This window comes from Athene noctua, chromosome 8 (genome assembly GCF_965140245.1).
Source record: "Athene noctua chromosome 8, bAthNoc1.hap1.1, whole genome shotgun sequence".
NCBI classification, from domain to species: Eukaryota; Metazoa; Chordata; class Aves; order Strigiformes; family Strigidae; genus Athene; species Athene noctua.
In genome coordinates this window covers 2,998,956-3,020,361 of record NC_134044.1, presented here as the reverse complement: position 1 = coordinate 3,020,361, position 21,406 = coordinate 2,998,956, and the positions used below count along the sequence as shown (strand labels likewise).

General features: G+C 40.7%; 1 protein-coding gene across 5 annotated transcripts in view; it reads left to right on the top strand.

The window, feature by feature from the left end:
• ARMC8 (armadillo repeat containing 8) overlaps window positions 1-21,162 on the top strand; it is a 79,893-nt gene extending 58,731 nt beyond the window's left edge. For all 5 annotated transcript variants that reach the window (XM_074912189.1, XM_074912187.1, XM_074912185.1 and 2 more), the window contains 11 exons: window positions 2,073-2,168; window positions 3,694-3,776; window positions 4,076-4,157; window positions 6,251-6,337; window positions 9,246-9,338; window positions 9,812-9,961; window positions 11,702-11,797; window positions 13,980-14,075; window positions 14,548-14,620; window positions 18,545-18,638; window positions 20,521-21,162. In XM_074912189.1, coding sequence (XP_074768290.1) covers window positions 2,073-2,168; window positions 3,694-3,776; window positions 4,076-4,157; window positions 6,251-6,337; window positions 9,246-9,338; window positions 9,812-9,961; window positions 11,702-11,797; window positions 13,980-14,075; window positions 14,548-14,620; window positions 18,545-18,638; window positions 20,521-20,554 — 984 coding nt within the window. In that variant the 3' untranslated portion in view covers window positions 20,555-21,162. The remainder of the gene's footprint in view (window positions 1-2,072; window positions 2,169-3,693; window positions 3,777-4,075; window positions 4,158-6,250; window positions 6,338-9,245; window positions 9,339-9,811; window positions 9,962-11,701; window positions 11,798-13,979; window positions 14,076-14,547; window positions 14,621-18,544; window positions 18,639-20,520) is intronic.
• The last annotated feature ends 244 nt before the right edge of the window (window positions 21,163-21,406 follow it).

The window sequence follows — 21,406 nt, the reverse complement described above, 5'->3', positions numbered from 1 at the left end:
TCAATTTCAATTCTTAGGTCAGGTTTGTGAAAGATGTTCAAAGACGGTTCTGTTCTGTTAAAGCAGAAAAACATGTGGATGTCATGTAGCGTTTCATACAGTGAGTTACCTGTGCTTGCAAGAGGTCAGATAAACAGAGACCAGATATCCCTTGGAGACTTAATTTCAGAGGTGTGTTGTGCTAGGAGTTGTCATCCATGAACTTTTGTTACAGATTTGCATATACTTTCCAAAGCACTAGTGGATCAACCTACCTCAGAAGCAAGATTACTTTTTATATTCCACGCAGGAAAATACCCATTGCCTATTCCCTTCCCCTTTTACTGATTTTTAGAAAGTATCCCCAAAAAATGGATTACAGAGCCTTGGTTTTTCTCTGAATCTAGCCCAAAAGGTAGATTCACTTCTCAGACTCTTATAGAACAGGATTGATTCTGCCTTAAATTCTCGAAAAATGCAAATTAAACATTTTTTTTTTAAATAGTTGCAGTATAAAATTAAATAAGCAGGAGGAAGGTTAGCAGCTGACCGGGGAGTAATGGACATTGGCTGTAGCATAAAAAATATGATTACATTCCAGATGTGAGTGGGGCAGTTACAAATGTTATGACAATACTTTAAGTGAAAAGTCTGTAAAAACAGTCAGCTGGGAAGCCAGTGTGCTTACTTTGTAAAGAGTACTTTGAATTATACTCTGTAAGGTAAAAACTACATGAGTGAGGACTCTGCCAAACTGATTACTTGTCTGTTTTAAGTATTTTAAAAAATGATGTAATACATTCTACTCTATTAATAGAGCTACACCAGAGGGAATTACTGACACAGCTTAATTCTTCACAGTTTTTTTATTTCAGCGCTTTGCTGCTTAATACTAGCATTTTTATGATATTTTTGTGTAAACTTTAATTATTGCACTGTTTTGTGGAACCCTTTGGTACAGAGTTTTGAAGGCAGTCAGAATCACAGAATAGTTCTCATTGGAAAGAACATGAGGAGTTCTGGAAGATTTCATTTTCTGTTCAAAGCAGGGTCAGTGCTGAGCTCAGATGAGGTTGCTCAAGGCTTTGTCCAGTTGGCTCTTGAAAACAACTGAGAATGGAACAGATTGCTCAGAGAGGTTGTTTAATAACCAAAGTTTGACTGTTCTAATAGTGAATTTTTATTTCTTTCTTATATCCAGTAAGAACTTCCCGTTTTATTTTGAGTATTGTCTCCTTCTCTTGCTATGCACCTGCATAAAGAGTCTGGCTCCATGTTCTCCTTGTAGGTGTTGGAGGGCTGCTTTTAGAAGTTTCTGCACAGCCTTCTCTTCTCCTGGCTGAACAAGCCGGGGTACACCCCATCTGCTCCTCCAGGTCTGCTCTCCTGAAGTCAAGGCTCTGTACTCCGCTCTGTGCCTTTCTCATGCTTCTGAGGAACTTGAGCACCACTGTTTCATGATCCCTTAGCTAGTGCTCCTGTTAATTCTCATAGCCCCAGCAGTTTTTCCTGATTTGTGAGCAGTCTATTCAGTGGTGCATCACACTAATTCACTCCTCTAGCACCTGTGTTAAGTTACTTTCCAGAAACCTCCTAGATGGCTTGCATCTTACTGTGGTGCCATTACAGCAGATGTCAGAAGTTAGCATCCACCTTAAGATGGAGGTCCAGTGGTTTAGAGACTGGCTTTTGTTCCTGCTTTTGCTTCAGTTCTCTTAATAAAAATTCCCTTGATTCTTTCCCAAATTTTTCACTTCTCCTGGCTTGTTACTGTGGGTTTCTGTTGGATAAATAAGAACAGTTTTTGCCCGAATATGGTCTGGACAGAGTTGTAACTTTATAGAAGTGTTTGGGCCTCGAATTGTTTGACTTTTCCGTAACTCATCAGAGAAATTAACCATATTCTTAACTTCAATAATGTATTCAATTGGTAAATGTGGACATCAGCTAAGGGAACAGCAGTTCATTTCTGTTTCTGGCTCCTCTTGGTGTGGAGACAAAACCCCAGTAGATAAGCTCTAGTTTACAACAAGTAAGAATATCAACACCTGTAATTTAGTGTATAAACTTGTAGTCTGTGCTTTCTTTGATAGCTTGACCATGATCTGAAGCACGCCCATGAACTGCGCCAGGCTGCTTTCAAGCTCTATGCCTCCCTGGGAGCAAATGATGAAGATATCCGAAAAAAGGTGAGCATGTGAAAAAATGTTCGCAAACAGGCAAAGATGTAGTGGAAAGGCTGAAAGGTGGTGCAAGAATTTGTGCCCTTCCAGCCCTTTTTTTTTTCATTGTGACGTAAATAGGTTGAAACAAGAAGGCTCTTATTCTGCTATGTTAACATAAACTTTCAGATTGTACTTTCTTTGCATGAGATTTGAACAAAAATTGTCTTGCTTGTAACAAAATATAAGAGTAAAGTTTATTTATGTAAACATCTTCACAGTGATTAACTTGGTTCTCACAATAAGTTGTCTTTCAACATGTTAAGGTCCTTGCTACTCACAAGCTGTGCAGGAATATTGTTGTGCCACAGGAGTAATTTCTGAAACCTGTTCTGAGGGACTGAATATGCCTCTGTTGTCATGTATCCTATTACTAAACAAATGTTTTTTCAAAAGTAAACCCTGAAAAGTCTAATCACATCAGGAAACAAAGTCAAAATTTGTTCCATGGTTCTCAAGTGACCAAGGGGAGCTTGCACTGTCATAACAAAGCAGTTGGTGTGTAGGAGAACAAACAGTTCAAAAACCACAGGAAAGAGATTGGACAATTGGAGCACTCAGATAATAGAAGATTTGTGTGGAAGTGGAGAGAAATTAAATAATGAATGATTTAAAGCAGTGTGTTTTTAAATTAAGCTGCTATTAATTATTAATAATTATTATTACTTAATAATTATTAATAATCTTAATATTATTAATAATTATTAATAATGCTTTAAATTAAGTTGCTATGTCAGACAAAACAAGTACAGGAGGCAGGAGAGTTTTCTGAGTTTATTTGCTGGTTAAAGGGGAAAAACGGAAGGGAGAGAGATATGGACAGGAAGGAGGCAAGAAAACACAGTGTTGAAAAGATAACTAGCAGGAAGATATATTAGTGGGGAGCCATTCAGGATCTCTGGACTTCAAACCCATAAACTTCTCTTTTGTTGCAAGGATGAACTTCTGTAGTTAATAGTAAGGATCCTTCTTTTACATATCAAACATTGGTTTTAGTAAATGGTGGGTGTGTACATGACAACATTGATTTATTACACAAAAGCCATCTTTCACCTTGGTATTAAGTCCCTTTTATCGTAGTCTTAAGTGCTTGTGCCACATATGACAGATGAACTACTATGTGTTCTTTTTCCAGATAGCTCTACAATGTGTCTCTAATCTCTAGTTGTATGTATTGTGTGCACTCACACATGCTCTCTTCTGTTTTAATGTAACACTAGGGGTGACTGGTGTATATATATAACCCTCTTCTTCCGTGATGATTAATAAAATAATTTTGAAAGCAGTAGTGGAGCAGAGAACGTAGATGGGTTTTTTTATAAATTGTATGCAGATTCACGCCACTGTCACTTAATCTGGGAAGAGAATGTGGCTTGCTGTTTTAGCTGCAGTTTTTAGATGCAGCATTTAAAATGTTGCAGACAAAAAACCCAGCAATCTATGAATGCTCGTAGTACTGTATTCATATAACATTAATTCCTTTTTGCTCCAGATCATTGAGACTGAAAATATGATGGACCGTATTGTTAATGGCTTGTCTGAATCTAGTATCAAGGTGCGATTAGCTGCAGTCAGGTAGGAGGCTTTTCTGATTTCATACAACTACTTTTGGCTTGTTAAAGTCTGATGCTGCACTTGTTAGCATTTCTGCTAATTTTTCAAAAGCTAACCTGGAGTCATTTCTACTGTTGGAACATTTAGGGTGGGAGGAGGGAGTTATCCTAGACTAGTACAATATATTTTTTTTTTGCTATTTACAGTCTACTGCTTACCAAATTGTAAGCTGGTTCTTTGTGTAGGAAGCAACATATATATTACAGTAGTGTACATATGAGTGTGTACATTTCACAATGAAGGTTTCTTTTCTGTTTTAGATGTTTGCACAGTTTGTCCCGTTCTGTACAGCAGCTCAGGACAAGTTTTCAGGATCATGCTGTATGGAAACCTTTAATGAAGGCAAGTAAAGAAAAGTCAAGTCTCAACCACTGAAGTGTTCTGTTCCATTAAAGGAGGATATGGTGTCTGTTCAATTTGCATGCCTTTCTGTAGAATCATAATAGAAATCAGCTAGCAATCAAAATTCCATGACCTTCTCCTAAGAGAGTCATAAATCAACAAAAGCCAAGCAGCAGCAAAGAGGACTGTGGTCTGTGCTTGAGTTTTGGTTGGGGTGGGTGCATTGGTTGGTTAGTTTGTGATTTTTGTTGGGGTTGGTTTTTTGGCATGTCAGTGAGTAAGACTGTTATCCCTAGTCCCTAGGGCACTATGAGGACTTTATCTCCTTTAATTTCAGACTCAGACTAAATAGCACAGTTAAAACTTCTCATTGCAGATTCTAAACTGAAGCCAAAGAGGTCAGCAAGACATTTAAAAAAGACATATTTTCATATAATGCAATTATATAATACAAGATAAAATGAGATCAAAGTGCGTAAGGTGTGTCATCCCTCATCCTGTAATGTGACTGTCATTAAGTGCACATAAATAAACCAGGTTCTCAGTTTCAACATCTTTTAGACCTTAAAAATGAGGAACAGGCAAGTCTGCTAGAAAGAAGTCTGAAAGCTTGGGTAATATTGACATTCATGAGAATCACCTGAAGCGAGCTGGACTATATTCAGAAGTAAAATAGTTTGCATGTTGCTTGCATGAATTAGAGACCCTAAAGTATTGGCCTACTTTTTTCTACAGCTTCATGATAGAAATGGTGGAGAAATTATTTTCTGACAGGATACACAATACACTTATTACAAGTTATGCATTTATCCTTGGATTGGGTGGGAGTTGTGAGACTAATCCATGGATGTCTAATTGATGTCTTATTGAGTGGTCAAGGAAGATTTGATCATGCAAGTTTTGTGCTATCATTAGAGTTTAATAGTCCCATGATTCAGGACTCGTGATCATCACCTGAAGGGGCTTGGAGGGAATGGTTTAAATATTTCAAGAGTTTATGAAAGGCCAAACATGAAAACATCAAACCTTTATAAATGTAAAACACAAAACTGACAGGATTGCTTGAAGCAGCATAGTGAGTGTAAAGAGCCATGTGAAAAAACCCAAATGTGGATGTCTGACGTCCTTGTAAACACAGCTGCTGACAGTCATTCATTTTGATTTGTATTAAATAAGCTGAAATTGGAAACTTGTATGTTCATTCCAAAATGTCAAGAATTATTCTTGATAGAAAAATAAAAAAATATTAAAGATAAATCTCAGTCCAGATTAGTAACAACTGTGTAAGTCCTTTCTCTATCCCCTAGCATGTATAGCTATATAAGCCGTGGAAGAATAATGTCTAAAGCTGCAGGATTTACATATATGTACATTAGGGCAAGCTGCTGTAAACACAGTAGTTGTTAATGTTAGCAATTTCTCGCTGTTCTGAAACAAAAGATGTATAGAACAACCCCTCCATTCCCCTTCTTTGCTGGAGGAGCAGTTGTATCGTCCCTGCCTGTTTCTTTACTGCGTTTTCTCAGAACATGCAAGGGAGATGCTTTGTTTAAGAATGGCATGTATTGGTCTTGCTGGAGATCCAGCCACAGGTCAGAGAGAGTATAACTTTCTTTTCTGAAAGGACAGTGATGATGAAATTTGCCATGTTTTGCTTTGCACAAGGTACAAAAGTGTTGAGGAGGCTCCTCCTGGAGCATCCTCCGCTTTTCTGTAAACCATGACACAGAGGTGAACTGCAGGACACAGCCTGCTCTCTGTGAGAGAAGGGCTGCAGAGCTAAAATACAACTGCCAGCACATGTATGCTTTGCAGAGCGGAGATCTGTTCCCACTGATTTATTTTAAATTGGACCTGAAAGCTCTCAAATATGGCTTCTGTGAAATAACGTTGTGCTGCTCCAGCTTGTCATATAATGTGTATTGTCACATTGAGTCAAACAAGCACTGTCTGGACCTGCACTGCTAGCATCAAAGCATCTCCTGGAGTATGGAATATCGAAGTGCAGCATAATTACGGGTATTCAATTTCAGAACAATCCCTTCCTTACCATACTAGTTAATGGAGATTCCTCACTGTCTTTGTGACTGCAGGTTTTACAGAATGCTCCAAATGAAATTCTCGTAGTAGCATCTTCCACACTATGCAATCTTCTTCTGGAATTCTCTCCAAGCAAGGAGGTTAGTATTTATTCAGAAACAAGAAGAGGTAATAGACAAAAGTTACTTACTGAACCACGGTATAATATATAAAGGTGTCTTACTTGGTAGCCACTGCTTGTGAAGCGTTGTATAGCTGTAATGTTCATAGAATCACAGAATTGTCTAGGTTGGAAAATACCTTGAAGGTCATCCAGTCCAGTCATCAACCCAACATTAACAATTCCCAACTCCACCAGATCCCTCAGCACTGGGTCAACCCGACTCTTCAACCCCTCCAGGGATGAGGACTCCTCCCCCCTGCCCTGGGCAGCCCATTCCAACGCCCAACAACCCCTTCTGGAAACAAATGCTTCCTAATATCTAGTCTAAACCTTCCCTGACGCAACCCATGGCCATTCCCTCTTGTCCTATCGCTTATTACTTGGGTCAAGAGACTCATCCCCAGCTCTCTGCACCCTTCTTTCAGGGAGTTGTAGAGGGCGATGAGGTCTCCCCTTAGCCGCTCCCCGTCAGACCTGTGCTCCAGACCTTGTACCAGCTCCGTTGCCCTTCTCCGGACACGCTCGAGTCATTCAATGGCCTTTTTGTAGTGAGGGGCCCAAAACAACCCACTCATCCAGGGGCGGCCTCACCAGTGCCCAGCACAGGGCTCAGATCCCTTCCCTGTCCCTGCTGGCCACATTATTGCTGACACAAGCCAGGATGCCATTGGCCTTCTTGGCCACCTGGGCACACTGCTGGCTCCTGTTCAGCCAGCTGTCAGTCAACACCCCCAGGTCCCTCTCTGACTGGCAGCTCTCCAGCCACTCCTCCCCAAGCCTGTAGCCCTGCTGGGGGTGGTTGTGGCCCAAGGGCAGCCCCCGGCATTTGGCCTTATTGAAACTCCTCCAGTTGGCCTGAGCCCATGGCTCCAGCCTGTCCAGGTCTCTCTGCAGAGCCTCCCTGCCCTCGAGCAGATCAACACTCCCACCCAACTGGGTGTCATCTGCAAATTTACTGAGGGGGCACTCGATCCCCTTGTTAGGCAGACTATCACTGGTAGCTTGTGAATAAAAAAGCTGTCATCTGTTTACAGTGCTGTGATGGTTAAATATGATTGAATAGTTGAATATAGTGTCTAAAGAAGAGGTAGACATGAGATTTTTGAATATTTTACTTGTGAAACACTATTATCTAAAAAATTCATAGGCAAAAGGAAACAAACACAATTGGCAATACGTTCTGTTGTCTTAGAATTACTGCTGTAATCTTGAAAATGGTGGCATAGCTGAGTCTTGGTTTTTACTGGTTTTGAATGACTTCTGTATTTCATACAGTTCATATATGATATCAGTGCTTCGTAGCAATGGAACAATTCACCAATTCTTAAATATTTCTTAATTACATAAAACATTTTCAAGATTGTGGTATATGTGGGCTCCTACAGGGCACTTTGGATTACTTTGGTTTGATCAGTTGATCTCGGTGGTTTTAGTGATCTTTGCGAGATAGAAAATTAACTGAAACAACACCAAGCACAGTTCACCGGCTCATGGGTGTTCTTGTTCATACTGCAGGTCACAGTCAGCCTAGTGTTTCCACTTCAAAATCGATTGAAATACTGAATTTTATATTGGGACACATGGTTCATGTAAAAAACATCATTGCCAAAAGAAAATACTGCTTATGCAAAATGAAGGAATATTTAGAAGTGTTAGATTTGAAAGCATCTACAAGCCATTTGATCTTTATTTGATATATCACAGTTTTTTCTACATAGTATTTTGGAAGTTGTATGTAAGCTACCAGTCACTTAAGTAAATAAACAAAGCTGAAATGGATCTGTATTCTACTCTGTAAAAGGGCTGAGTCAAAACCAATTTTGGAATGTCTCCCACCTGCTGCGGAGAAGTCTCTAGGAGTCAGCCAGCTACTGGACCCATGGTGAAATCACTGGCAGCTTGTTGCAGCACACGAGCACCTGGGACCAGGGGAACTTTGACACAAACTGTTGCTGCCTTGGTTCTGTTGCTGCTATTCAGTGAGACAAGCCTGTTCCTACAAAGTGCAGCCTTTCCCACGCATTTCTGTTTTCTGATGAATTCAGCTCATAGGAGGGTTAAAACATGCAGCTTCCCAAAAACTGAGATATGTTCAATTATTCACTGCTTTTGAAGCAGTAACTTCTGGAAGAAGGAAACACATACTAGAGCAGCATAAGTCACTGAATGAATCCTTTTATGCTCTTCAGGTCTTTTATCAAAGTAGTACTTTAAATTCAGTGCAGGTTAAAAGCAGTTGTTCCAAACTTACCTTTCATTACAGTAATCAGTTTGAAAGAAAAGGTGCACGTATTGATATTTTTCCTGTCATTTAAAGATGTGATACTACAAGAATATCAAGAATAATATTCAGTTTTCTTTATTACGCTAAAGTTTTTCTGTTGGATTTTAGTTTGACTGATACCAGACGCAAAGATTAAATTTCAAGAAAGATATTAAATAGCTTTCATTGTCCTTAACCTCTTTTAAACAGTCACATACATCCCACTTGATACCCAAAAAGATGCAATTGCTCAAGGAAGACCTTTTGGAGAGCAATCCCAAGCTGAGAGTTGCTGGGGAGAGCCTATTTGCGTGTGTGTGTGTGTGTGTATACGTATATGTGTACACATGCATATGTATGGCTGTGTGTATACATCTGTACACATACACAGATACACATGAGAATAAAGCTGTCAATCTGCCTTTTTTCATAAAAACCTACCTTTTAATGCTCTTCAATATAAGGTATGACTTGGACAGTTCATGTGATTAGACTGAACATGTTGTAAACACACGTATAAGATATAAGCAAGACTTTGCTGTATAAAATTTAAATTTGTATATATGTCTAATCAGTCTACGTAGTGTTTTAAAGCAAATATTTTTCCTCCTCTTCATTTTAGCCTATTTTAGAATCAGGAGCCATAGAACTTCTATGTAGTTTAACACAGAGTGAAAATCTTGCCTTGCGAGTGAACGGCATTTGGGCTTTAATGGTAAGTAGAACACGCTGATGAAATATTGCTTGTGATTTTGCTTCTTTAAAAGTTTGTGAATGTAACTTTAAAAACTTGTCAGTTGTTATTAAAAATAACATAGCTGAAATCTGGCTTGTCTTTCCACCTAACTACAGAAGGAAAACACTATCAGCCTGGAACACTTCATCAATTAGTCCCTAAAATAAAAGAAACTCTTCAGTTCTGATACCAGTTTAGTTGCCAAGATCATTCGGGGAAACAGTTAAGTAGTGTCAGTAGCATGCCAGGGGACAAATAAAAGCAGGTAATAACCAGATCAGACATAAGACTGTATGGAAATTTAATTCACTGTGTAGCAGTTCCTCATAAATTACAACCTTTGCAAGATTAATTTTAGCAAGAATATATATGCTTGCAGGTAATAGTCTACTAAATGAGTGAAAGCCCAAGTTTAAGGTAAAAATATCAAGCAAAAAATCTGTCTCTTTCAGAATATGGCATTTCAAGCAGAACAGAAGATCAAATCAGACATCTTACGAGGTCTGAGTACAGAGCAGTTATTCCAGTTACTTTCTGATTCCGATGTAAATGTTCTGATGAAAACTTTGGGACTGCTCAGGAATCTTCTGTCTACTCGCCCAGTAAGTAGAGCTGCAACCAGACCTTCTTCTGAAAGCTTGATCAAACACACAGACAATACAAATTAATCCTCAATCTTTTTTGTAAAACAGGTTATTTTGCTTTTCAAGATTAATTTTCAATTAATCCCAGTATCTGTAGTCAAATGTACAAGTGTAGGAAAACATTTGAAAGAATTCTCTGCATCCACTGAGACTTTATAATTATTATCAAATACAGAGTTAGACAGTTACATTTAATGTTCAATTCCATTACATTTAGCTTTCAGCAAAAATATTTTCCTAACAGTCTTTCTGTGAAACTTGTCCAGAACAACAAGAGGGTTGCACTGTTGAGTCCATGTGTGGAGAGGTACATATCTTACAGATACCTGTGTTTCTTCTTTCTCGACACCTGACATATTTCTGTTCTTATCCAGCTATATAGATAGTACTGACTTTTTGAATTTGACTGTGGGACTGTGCACTTACAAAATGCATACATTCATTTTACACATTGAAATAAAATGGTTTGAAAATGTAAGCCCATGAATTGTTTTTGACAGGGAGAAAGAGATATTGGTGGAGGAAAAGAAAGGGGTAATCCCCTGTGAAGAACAGAGGGAAAACATGCAGCAAACATTTGGCAAGCCAACATTTTTGTGGGGAAAAAAACCACGAAGCCGCTACTGTGCATTTATCACGTATTGTGTTTCTACTGTAAAAAGGTCACTGCAAAAAATCTTCTGATATTTGTAATCGTTGAGTCTCAATAAGCTTCATAGAAAATTAGCTCTGTCTTAATGTAAAAAAATATTTAATACAGTCATTCATTAAATTCACCCTGAGCTCCTGACAGCAGACTCTCATTATCACTTAAGGTGTTCTTCATCTGAATCTACGTCCCAGTTTCACCTACTTTCTGTAGTATGTTTTAGAGCCAGAACCAACCATTTTCATTTTCTATCCAAAACTCACTTCAGAATAACTCATCCAGCAGCTTTTGAATGGAGTCTCGTTGCTAGCAATTTTAAGAAGTCCTCCAAGAATCCCTTAGGTCTTAAAAAATTATAGTGTGCCGTGTGCTGGTAATCTCAGATGGCTGTTTGCTGTCATTCTTGAGTTTTGATATCAGTTAATCCAGTAGATCTAGTTTCATCTTTTTCTGTTATTCCTAATGATCAATTTTATTCTAGTATAGGTATTTATAGTCTGTGGTCAAATGACTTTTTGCCTTTAAGTCTCTTAACTGGAGACAGTTTTCCTAGACGATCAGTAATCTGTATGGTTTATTCCTCTGAACCCTCTCAGACCTTTGAAATGTGGATATCGCACCTGGTCACAGTGTTCCAGTAAGAGTAGCAATTACCAGATAAGAAACCTCAGTTTTCTTACCCCTCTCCAATTACCCCCTGTTACCAGAAGTGAGGTGCTTCTTTCTAACTGCAGCATCATACTTAGAGCTTGGGTCCAGCAGGATTCAGTCTTCAGACTGGCCTCCATGCAACTGGGAAACCAGTGTCTTCTCTACAGGTTATAGTGAAATCAGAAGGCCCCTATCATGCTCTCTCAAACAAGACCAGGCTCCAAACGAAGAGGAATATTATGAAGTGATACTGCTGTGATAAGTTCATGTTTTTGGGACACCTCGCTAGGAGCTAGGGTTTTGTTGCAATGTTGCTACTCTTTAGAGTAATTCAAGTAGGAATGCCCCTTCTTTGTCCGGAAAGTTGCACTGATTGTATTCCATCATTGCTTTGGCAGCACATAGACCATATAATGAGCACTCATGGGAAGCAAATCATGCAAGCAGTGACCCTCATTCTGGAAGGGGAGCACAATATAGAAGTCAAAGAGCAGGTACCCTTTTTTGTTTCATGTTGTCTTGGCAGAATGAAATTCTAGAAGCAGTTAAGAACACTTATTATTCTCAACATGTCATTTTTGTTTGGAATTATGTTGTGCTCTGAATATTTTACTGAAGTCTGTCAGATTAGTAACTTCAGTACCTACAAGAATGCTTTTCTTTCTAATGGATTATTACAAATGTGTTTGAATTGAATTCAGAATGTTTTTTTAAATGCAGGTTTGGTAAAGAGGACGTCACTGTATTTAAGAGCGAAAGAATTAAATCTAAGGCAGTTGTATGGCAGAAATGGGACAGTAGGAACAAAGCCAGTATTTCACACTGGGAAAAGCATCATGGTTATTTGCTTCGATAGCAGCCATCGGAACAGTCAGTAATGAAGAATCCCATCATTGCCTGTCTTGCTGGCAATAATACGTGTTCTCCTGAGACATGTGGTAACTCAGCTGCTCTTGGGTTCTTGCAGGAGCCAGCAGCCGTTAGAGGAGGAGAGACACTAGCAGGGAAAAGAGCATCCTGGTGTAGCCCAAGAAAAAGCGGGGAGGGACATGCCCTGACAAATTAAAACTTGAGAAGATCAATATGCAAGAGGAAAGGGAGAAGGAAAGAGGTTCTGGCCAGCAGGGAAAATCATCCCTGGCTTGGTGGCAACATAATGGAGCCAGCATACTGGGGTACGTGCTGTGGGGATGTTAAAGCAAAAACAAGAGGATAGATGAGCAGAATTTGGCTGATGAACTCTTGCGATAGGCAGGATGGTCATTTGGAGAACGCTGTTTCTTCCTTGTACAGGGCATGTGGTGATGAAGAATGGGGGCAGGGAGAAGCTCTGGGAGATGCCAGACAATTGTTTTGACTTAGGAAGGGTATTGGTAGCAAACAGCATGGCAAGTGAGTCCAGACTCCTCTAAATCTCTGCTCAGTGAAGAATGGGCTGAAGGCAAACACACTTTTTATGGCTATTGAAGTACAATATTAGCAAAAAATCCCCAAAAGACTCTTAACGGATAGCAAACTTAGTGATACAATGGTGCTGAAACAGCTGAGGATTAACCAGTTGTGTCTTTCTAAACAGTTCTTCCCAATAAAGCTCTTAGTAACAGGAATGGCCTTCATTGCACTAGAGGGTTATTTACCTCGCCAAGCCTCTCAGAATTGTTTTGGAGGAGAATCGGTGTACCTGAGAAATGCTCTTGGAAGGGGCTAGTAGACTGGGGTTGAATGTTGCCTTTAGGGTTTGGGGACTTTATACACAAAGCACTTTCTTTGTCCCTGTGGTGTGAGCAGCAGCTTGCTTTTATTTCAGAATCAAGTCATACATCCAGTACTATCTGCACGCAGGAGCCCATATTTCTAGCAGGACAGTGCTTATGTCTATCACTGACTGGCTCGTCAGTATGTAATTAGTAGATTGGAAGTAATAAATCTTTGCAACTGCTGACGTAAATGCAGTGCAGATTAGACATGGGCATCATACAAGTGCTGATTGGTATTCTCCCTGCATTTCCAAAAAAGATGATTAAGTTTTTCCATGGCTCTTTGGGAAAGAAATCTGTAGAGCATCTCCTGATGCCTCCTCAGGGACCAGGAAAGCTGCCTCTGCAAGTCTTAATGCCATGTGCATGTAGTGCCAATGTGGGCCAAGTTGCTTCAAGGTTATTCTGTAGGATGGCTTCTCTAATTGGCAGGAAATAAGCAGGTGCATTAGTAGTTTGAGTTATCTCTGCAGGTAGGATGTGTGATTAGACTTGCTGAAAAAAATTATTACTCTGATAGAGCTCTGTCTTTCTATTTTCTGGCCTCAGAACTAGATGGATATGTTTATTTTTTCCCTAGCCACTGATAAAAAAAGACTGCTTTATTTTCCAATGTATTTAATCTTCTATATATGCTGCACATTTTCATGAGAGACTTAAAATTTTACTGATTGAAATGAATTAATGAATGTTGCTTTTTATTTTAAAATGGCTCTGGGTTTTTTGCCAGTGCTGTTCAGCCACAGCTGTTAACTCTTTGGCATTTGCCCCAGATGTAAGCAATCTGGAAACTCCAGATTAAAGATATTAAAACTAATTAAAGAAATTGTTTTTCACAAGCTCAAAGCTGTCAGGGAAACTGTATAAATCATGGTATGTGATCTGTGGCCAAATAACAGGGGGTTTTTTTCCCTTTCAGACATTATGTATACTTGCCAATATAGCAGATGGAACGACAGCAAAAGAACTGATTATGACCAATGATGACATCCTGCAGAAAATCAAATATTACATGGTATGGGGAATTTTTCTTAAAGGTTTTATGTTGGTCTTTTGCATGAATGAAAAGCGGGTTCTTCAGCATTTTGTCCTGTAAATTATTCAGTATCATGCACTTAACTTCCGAGTTCAAGAAATCATGTAGTGCAGTTTTGTATGGCAGAGGAGCACTGAGAATCTAATTAAAAGGAAAATCCAGTTGTTACTTCCCATAAGAATGTTACAGTGACTTAAGTAATATCTGTAACATGGAAAACATTTCATGATCTTGGAAAAGGCCTACCTTGTAGACCTCGGTAAATATTTGGAAGGAAGTGACTGAGTATTACCCAAGTGCCTTATGTTATGGCACTAATTTGAGAGAAGCTGTAGATAAGAATTACTCCCAACTTTGCTACCTTATTTCTTACAGGATGAATGCCAAAATGTAAGTCTAAGAATTTCTGAATTTCTTCTTCTAAACTTGAGTACTGTTTTTCTGTATTTAGAGTCATTCAAATGCTAAACTTCAGCTTGCTGCCATGTTCTGTATATCTAATCTCATATGGAATGAAGAAGAAGGTAAGAAAGCCTCATTATTAATGCACATACAAGTTATTATCCTGATCAAGAGGCTAATGTATAGTAATAAATATTTGCAGTGCACAGCAGGATCCAAAGCATAAAGGGAGACATCATTATAAGTATAATATGGAAAAAGTTAGAGTGATCAGGACATTGAGAAAAGTGTAGCGCGCTGTTCCTGGGCAGAAAGAGGAGACACAAGAAGACCGTGTCAATAAATAGGAGTTCACAGAATCATCTAGGTTGGAAAGGACCCTGGAGATCATCTAGTCCAACCGTTCTCCTAGCACAGTTCCCACCTACAGCATATCCTTAAGCTCTAAATCGACCCTACTCTTGAACCCCTCCAGGGATGGGGACACCACCACTGCCCTGAGCAGCCCATTCCAACGCCTAACAACCCCTTCTTTAAAGAAATGCTTCCTAATATCTAGTCTAAACTTTCCCTGGTGCAACTTGAGGCCATTCCCTCTTGTTATGTCACTTTCTACTAGGCTAAAGAGACTCATCCCCAGCTCTCTGCAGCTTCCTTTCAGGGAGCTGTAGAGGGTGATAAGATCTCCCCTCAGCCTCCTCTTCTCCAGACTAAACAATCCCAGTTCCCTCAGCCGCTCCTCATAGGACATGTGTTCCAGACTCTTGACCAGCTTTGTATCCCTTCTCTGGTCATGTTCGAGTAACTCTATGTCCTTTTTGTAGTGAGGGGCCCAAAACTGAACACAGTAATCAAGGTGCGGCCTCACCAGCGCCAAGTACAGGGGCAAGATCACTTCCCTGTCCCTGCTGGCCACACTAATCCTGATACAAGCCAGGATGCCATTGGCCTTCTTGGCCACCTGAGCACACTGCTGGCTCATATTCAGCTGGCTGTCAATCAACACCCCCAGGTCCCTCTCTGACTGGCAGCTCTCCAGCCACTCCTGCCCAGGCCTGTAGCGCTGCTGGGGGTTCTTGTGGCCCAAGGGCAGCCCCCGGCATTTGCCCTTATTGAAACACCTCCAGTTGGCCTGAGCCCATGGCTCCAGCCTGTCCAGGTCTTTCTGCAGAGCCTCCCTACCCTCAAGCAGATCAACACTTCCCCCAACTTGGTGTCATCTGCAAACTGACTGAGGGAGCACTCGATCCCCTTGTCCAGATCATCAATAAAGATGTTGAACAGAAGTGGCCCCAAAACCGAGCCCTGGGGGACACCACTCGTGACCGGCCGCCAGCTGGATTTAACTCCGTTTACCACAAGTCTCTGGGCCCGGTCGTCCAGCCAGTTTTTTACCCAGCAAAGTGTGCGATTGTCCAAACCTCAAGCAGCCATTTTTGCCAGGAGAATGCTGTGGGAAACAGTGTCAAAAGCCTTGCTAAAGTCAAGGTAAATTACATCCACAGCCTTTCCCTCATCCAATAACCAGGTTGCTCTGTCACAGAAGGAGATCGGGTTTGTCAAGCAGGACCTGCCTTTCATAAACCCTGTTGACTGGGCCTGAGCGTTTGGTTGTCCCTCATGTGTTGTATGATGGTGTTTAGGATGAGCTGCTCCATCAGCTTCCCGGGCATGGAAGTCAAGCTGATGAGAGTCACACAGTAGGAGGTTTCTACCTGTAGTATTTCTGTAAAATATGAAAACAACTGAAGTGAAAGAGAATCTTTACTAAAGAGAGCTTCCAAGTCTTGAAGAGGCTATGGGAACTCATTGTTGGTGGGCACAGGTTCACTGGAGACGATAAATGGATTAGAAAGGGAATTTGTTGCAAAGAAATTTTCCCCAGCATGGGTGACTGGTTTCAGGGTCTCAGCACACATTCAAACCAAAGGACTTGTGGGTGGAACTGGAAGGATTGTGGAAGACATTTGGTAGGATGAGTTGTGGCTTGGAACAATGGAAGGTAACCAGGAGGGAGCTGAAGGATGCTGCTGCACAGAAAAATGTGTGTTTGTGCATAGGGGTGGAGAGGGCAGATGGAGGCAGTAGTGTGGAGCTGTAAGAAATGGCAAGGGAAGGAGTGGTGGGAGGCGGTGTGCTTTGGGGAGTGGTAGGGCTAGGAGGAGAGCTTTCTGAGATGGATGATTTATCCTCAAGTTGACCATGTTGCTCTTCAGCAAAGAAGTCAGAGACTCTACTTGTGTTTTTTCCCCCTACTGTGTAACTTACGCCACATCTCTCGGGGAACTTCATTCAGTGGGTGACACTTGGCTATGCTTCTGGTGGCTTTCTGCTCATTATACTGGCATTATACAGTGCTACAAGTCAGACTCAAAAACACACCTCCAGTTAAATGTTCTCTGCATCCAAATCAGAGAGATGAGAATAAACCAACTGAAGTCAAGCTTCTTATTTTAGGATAAAATGTGTTCAGATTCTTGCCTTTAAAAATTTTCTTTTCTTTAAACATATACATATAAAGTACAAATTTATCATAGAATGGTTTGGGTTGGAACGGACCCTAAAGATCATTAAGTCCCAACCCCCTGCCATGGGCAGGGACACCTTCCACTAGCCTAGGTTGTTGCCCAAAACCTGGCCTTGAACCCTGCCAGGGATGGGGCAGCCACAGCTTATCTGGGCAGCCTGTGCCAGGGCCTCACCACCCTCACAGGGAAGAATTCCTTCCTTGTATCTAACCTATATCTACTCTTTTTTGGTTTAAAATCATTACCCCTTGTCCTCTCTGTACACCCAGAGATAAAGAGTTATCATCCCCCCCCATCTTTCCTGTAGCCCCTTTCAGCCCTGGGAGGCGGCTCTAAGGTCTCCCCAGAGCCTTCTCTTCTCCAGCTGAACCCCCCAACTCTCTCAGCCTGCCCTCACAGGGGGTGCTCCAGCCCCTGATCATCTCCGTGGCCTCCTCTGGACCCACTCAAGCAGGTCCGTGTCCTTCTGCTGTTGGTGCCCCCAGAGCTGGACACAGCACTGCAGGAGGGTCTGATGAGAGCAGAGTAGAGGGGGAGAATCCCCCCCTCGCCCTGCTGCCCACACTGCTCTGGATGCAGCCCAGGACACGGTTGGCTTTCTGGGCTGTGAGCACACATTGCTGGCTCACAGTCAGTTTTTCATCCAGTGATACCCCCAAGTCCTTCTCCTTGGGGCTGCTCCCCATCCACTCTTCGCCCAGCCTGGATTTGTGCTTGGCATTGCCCCAAGCCATGTGCAGGACCTCAGCCTTCTCTGTATCCCAGGTAATGAAGTCTCCTGTTTCCTTCCAGAGAGGGCCCACATTTTCCTTAGTCTTCCTTTTATCACCAACGTACCTATAGAAACTTTTCTTGCTGCCCTTGACATTCCTGGCCAGATTTAATTCTGTCAGGGCTTTGACCTTCCTAACCTGATCCCTGGCTGCTCAGACAATTTCTCTCTCTGCCTCCCAGGCTCTCTGTCCTTGCTTCCACCCTCTGTAGGCTTCCTTTTTGTGTCTGAGCTTGTCCAGGAGCTCTTTGTTCATCTGTGCAGCCTTCTGGTGTTCTTACCTGACTTCCTCTTTGTCGGGATGCACCTCCTCTGAGCTTGGAGGAGGTGATCCTTGACTGTTACCCAGCTTTCTTGGGCCTCTCTTCCCTTCGGGGCTTTATCCTGTGTTACTCTGCCGAGCAGATCCCTGAAGAGGCCAAAAGCTGCTCTCCTGAAGTGCAGGGTAGTGAGCCTGCTGTGTGCCCTGCTCACTGCCCTAAGGATCTTGAACTCCACCATTTCACGGTCACTGCAGCCAAGACTGCCCTTGAGCTTCACATTCCCCCCCAGCCCCTCCTTGTTGAGAACAAGGTCCTGGAAAAAAAATAGAGCGCCGTTGGGAAGTAGCCACAACTGAGGGAGTTTTTCCATTGTTGTGTTCTAACTGAATGCCTTTGAGCTGGTATCTGCTACCACTCCTTTCTTCTGTTCTGTAGGCATTTCTTTTTTGGTGGTATTCCCAACAATGTGATTTATTGTTGTAGGTTCACAAGAACGTCAAGATAAACTACGAGACATGGGAATAGTAGATATTCTACACAAATTGAGTCAGTCATCGGATCCAAATCTGTGTGACAAGTGAGTATAAAGAAAAATCCAAAAACAGTATTAGAGGGAAATCTTTGCTTCTTACTGAAAAAGTATCTTTTCTTGAAATCTTGTGATTATAGAAAAATGCCCCAGAAAAACTGTCTGCACTGAGTTTTACAGTGTATAAAGAAATTGTGATGAACACTTGCTTAAAGAGCAGGTTTTGTATTACCCAGGAATAACAGATTTTACTGATGTTCTCAGTAGTATAAAATAGCTTCACTTAAGATCTTCTAAATCAGTGGAGGATCCTCTCTGAAATCTCACTGATACACAGATATTTGTGTAAACCTTGAACTACTAACAAAGTTCCAGAGAATTGGAAGAATGGTAAGCCATCACATAACACTATGAATTAGGAAGATAATACAGTATCACCACTGTTGTTAATATCATTTAAATTAGTTTAAACTAATTAAACTCAACAGTAGCTTTCCACATATCCGTTCTGTTACTCATATTGTAGTATCTCCACAGATCATCTAGTTTTTTCACAAATACACGTAACCAAAATAGCTAATGACAGTTTCTGGTTTTTTATGTTCACTTTTTGCAGTTATCCCACATCCAGTTAGTAATAACCCATAATGAACTGAAGGAGATGATCTGATTTTTGGAAGAGGTCATACATAGACAACACAACTCAGAACTGTGCAGTGTTTTAAAATGCATTAAATTTGGGTTTCTTGTTTTTATGGAAGGTATTCCAGTGTTCTTAAATATCTTTGTAGTAAAGTTAGGACTTCTTTGTTTAATATCTATGCAAAAGTATCAGTATTTAAGTTAATAATCAGGAACATACATATATCAGTTAATCAGGTTTACAGAAAATTGTGTAAAAACTAAACAGGGTTATCAAACAGTGAGAAATAGGAATAGAACTTACACCAGTAAAATACTTTCTGGTGAATGGGCCTTGCTTGTCAACACTTAAGCTTTGGTTTTAAGAGATGGAGTAGATCGTGCTTAGTACTGTTTCAGGTCACTGTCCTTCCTGTTTCTTCTGGGAAACCAGCTCCCACTGTTTACCCCATCTCAGCTTTGCCTCGTCAGCCCCCTCAATGAGCTGATATGACTTGTGAACGTAGCAGGAAACTTGGAAGAAAAAAAAAAAATCTTCTGGGTTGCTGAGTTGTATCAGATCTTGGAAAAGTCTGTCATGGTCATGACAGTGTGGTTGGGATGGGTGGGGGACAAAGGAAGAGTTAAGCTTCTCACTTCAGGTGGTAGGAAACACTAAATTAGCTGAAGTGATGATGAAACTGTAACCCGAGAGTTTTGGGAGGTCTTAACAAAAATGTTGCACAGTGTTACAAAAATTCCAGTATTACATTGGCTGCTGCTTCTTTTCTCGCTCTCATCTCGTTGTATGTTTTTGGTAGGGCTGGTGTTGCTGACAGGGCTAACGTGCTTCTAGTATGTTCTGAGTTACAAAATCTTTTATTTCTCAGGTCAAAGACCTGCTTTTCATGGCACATCTGTATTGCAGAAAAGTAATTGCTCTTCACAATTATTGCTCTTTTCTTTTTAAATAAGTTTTTTGTAAGGTGTTTTGATAATAAGGTTCAATATATATCTTAAGCCCCACCATACTTGAAAGTCTCTCAGTTTATGCTGATCATCTAATATACTTGGCTAGATCATCTAATTCTTAGATGCAAGGTGGATTCTTAAATTGTCACAGCCCACACAGAGCACTTCTGTACCATGGGTTAGATTCTTCCAATCTGAAGGAACCAGCCACTTGGCTTCCTTTTACCTCACATGTTCATCCTGCCTCTCTTGCTGGCACGATGCATAGTCTTGTACATAAAGCTGTTGATGATAAAGCCAAACCCTGATGATTAACAGGTTTTTTCCTTTATTGCAGGGCGAAGACAGCACTCCAGCAGTATCTTGCATGATCAAAGACTAATTGAATCTATGGACACCCCTCATGTCTACTTAAGGAATAGCAGGAGATATTCCTGACTCCTTATATTTGCACAAGTCACCTTGGGCTGCATTTTTCTCAGGTGCAGGGAGCTGCTTTGCAGAAACAGTTTAAATGATCAGGTCTCCAGTGCACTTGAGAATTTTCTTGAGGTAGTTTCTTTACTCAGAGGACTCCTGGGGGGTTGTTTTGGTTTTTTGGGTTTTTTTTTCCTGAGCTACCTGGACTTTCGGATAGAACAATCAGTCATCATTTTCCTTTTGGGCCTACAATTTTCTGCTTTTGCTGCAGCCTGTGTGTGTGGATGTGTGTGGGTGTGCTCGAATGTGTGGGTGTGCTTGGGTGAATGTGTGTGGGTGTGATACCTCAATTTTGTTTTTCCTTTTTTTTGTGTGAAAATCTTTTTCTACAGGTTTTCAAGGGTTAACCATTGTTTGCTGTACGAATACTTCAATGAATTATATACAGTTTGAATGAAATGTTATTTAAAAAAAAAAATACCAAACTGTTGTATCCCATAAAGTTTATTTTGAATTTTGAACAGATGAATGTTTTTAAGTAAAATATATGCATTTTGAACTTCAGCTTAACTTACATTATACTTCCTTTTTAAAGAGAAAAATAGAGGGAGACAGTAAACCCCAAATTATAAGCAGCGCATTCTGTACTGACAAGGTCCAAGAGTTTTTTTTACTGCCATATAAGGTCACCTGGTACTGATGACAAGTTCAAATCCATGGAATGGGTCAACTGGATTATTTTGGGTTTCTTTACGTTCTTAGAAGCTCATACTTCAGAGTTAGCATGACTGTTGACTTTCCTG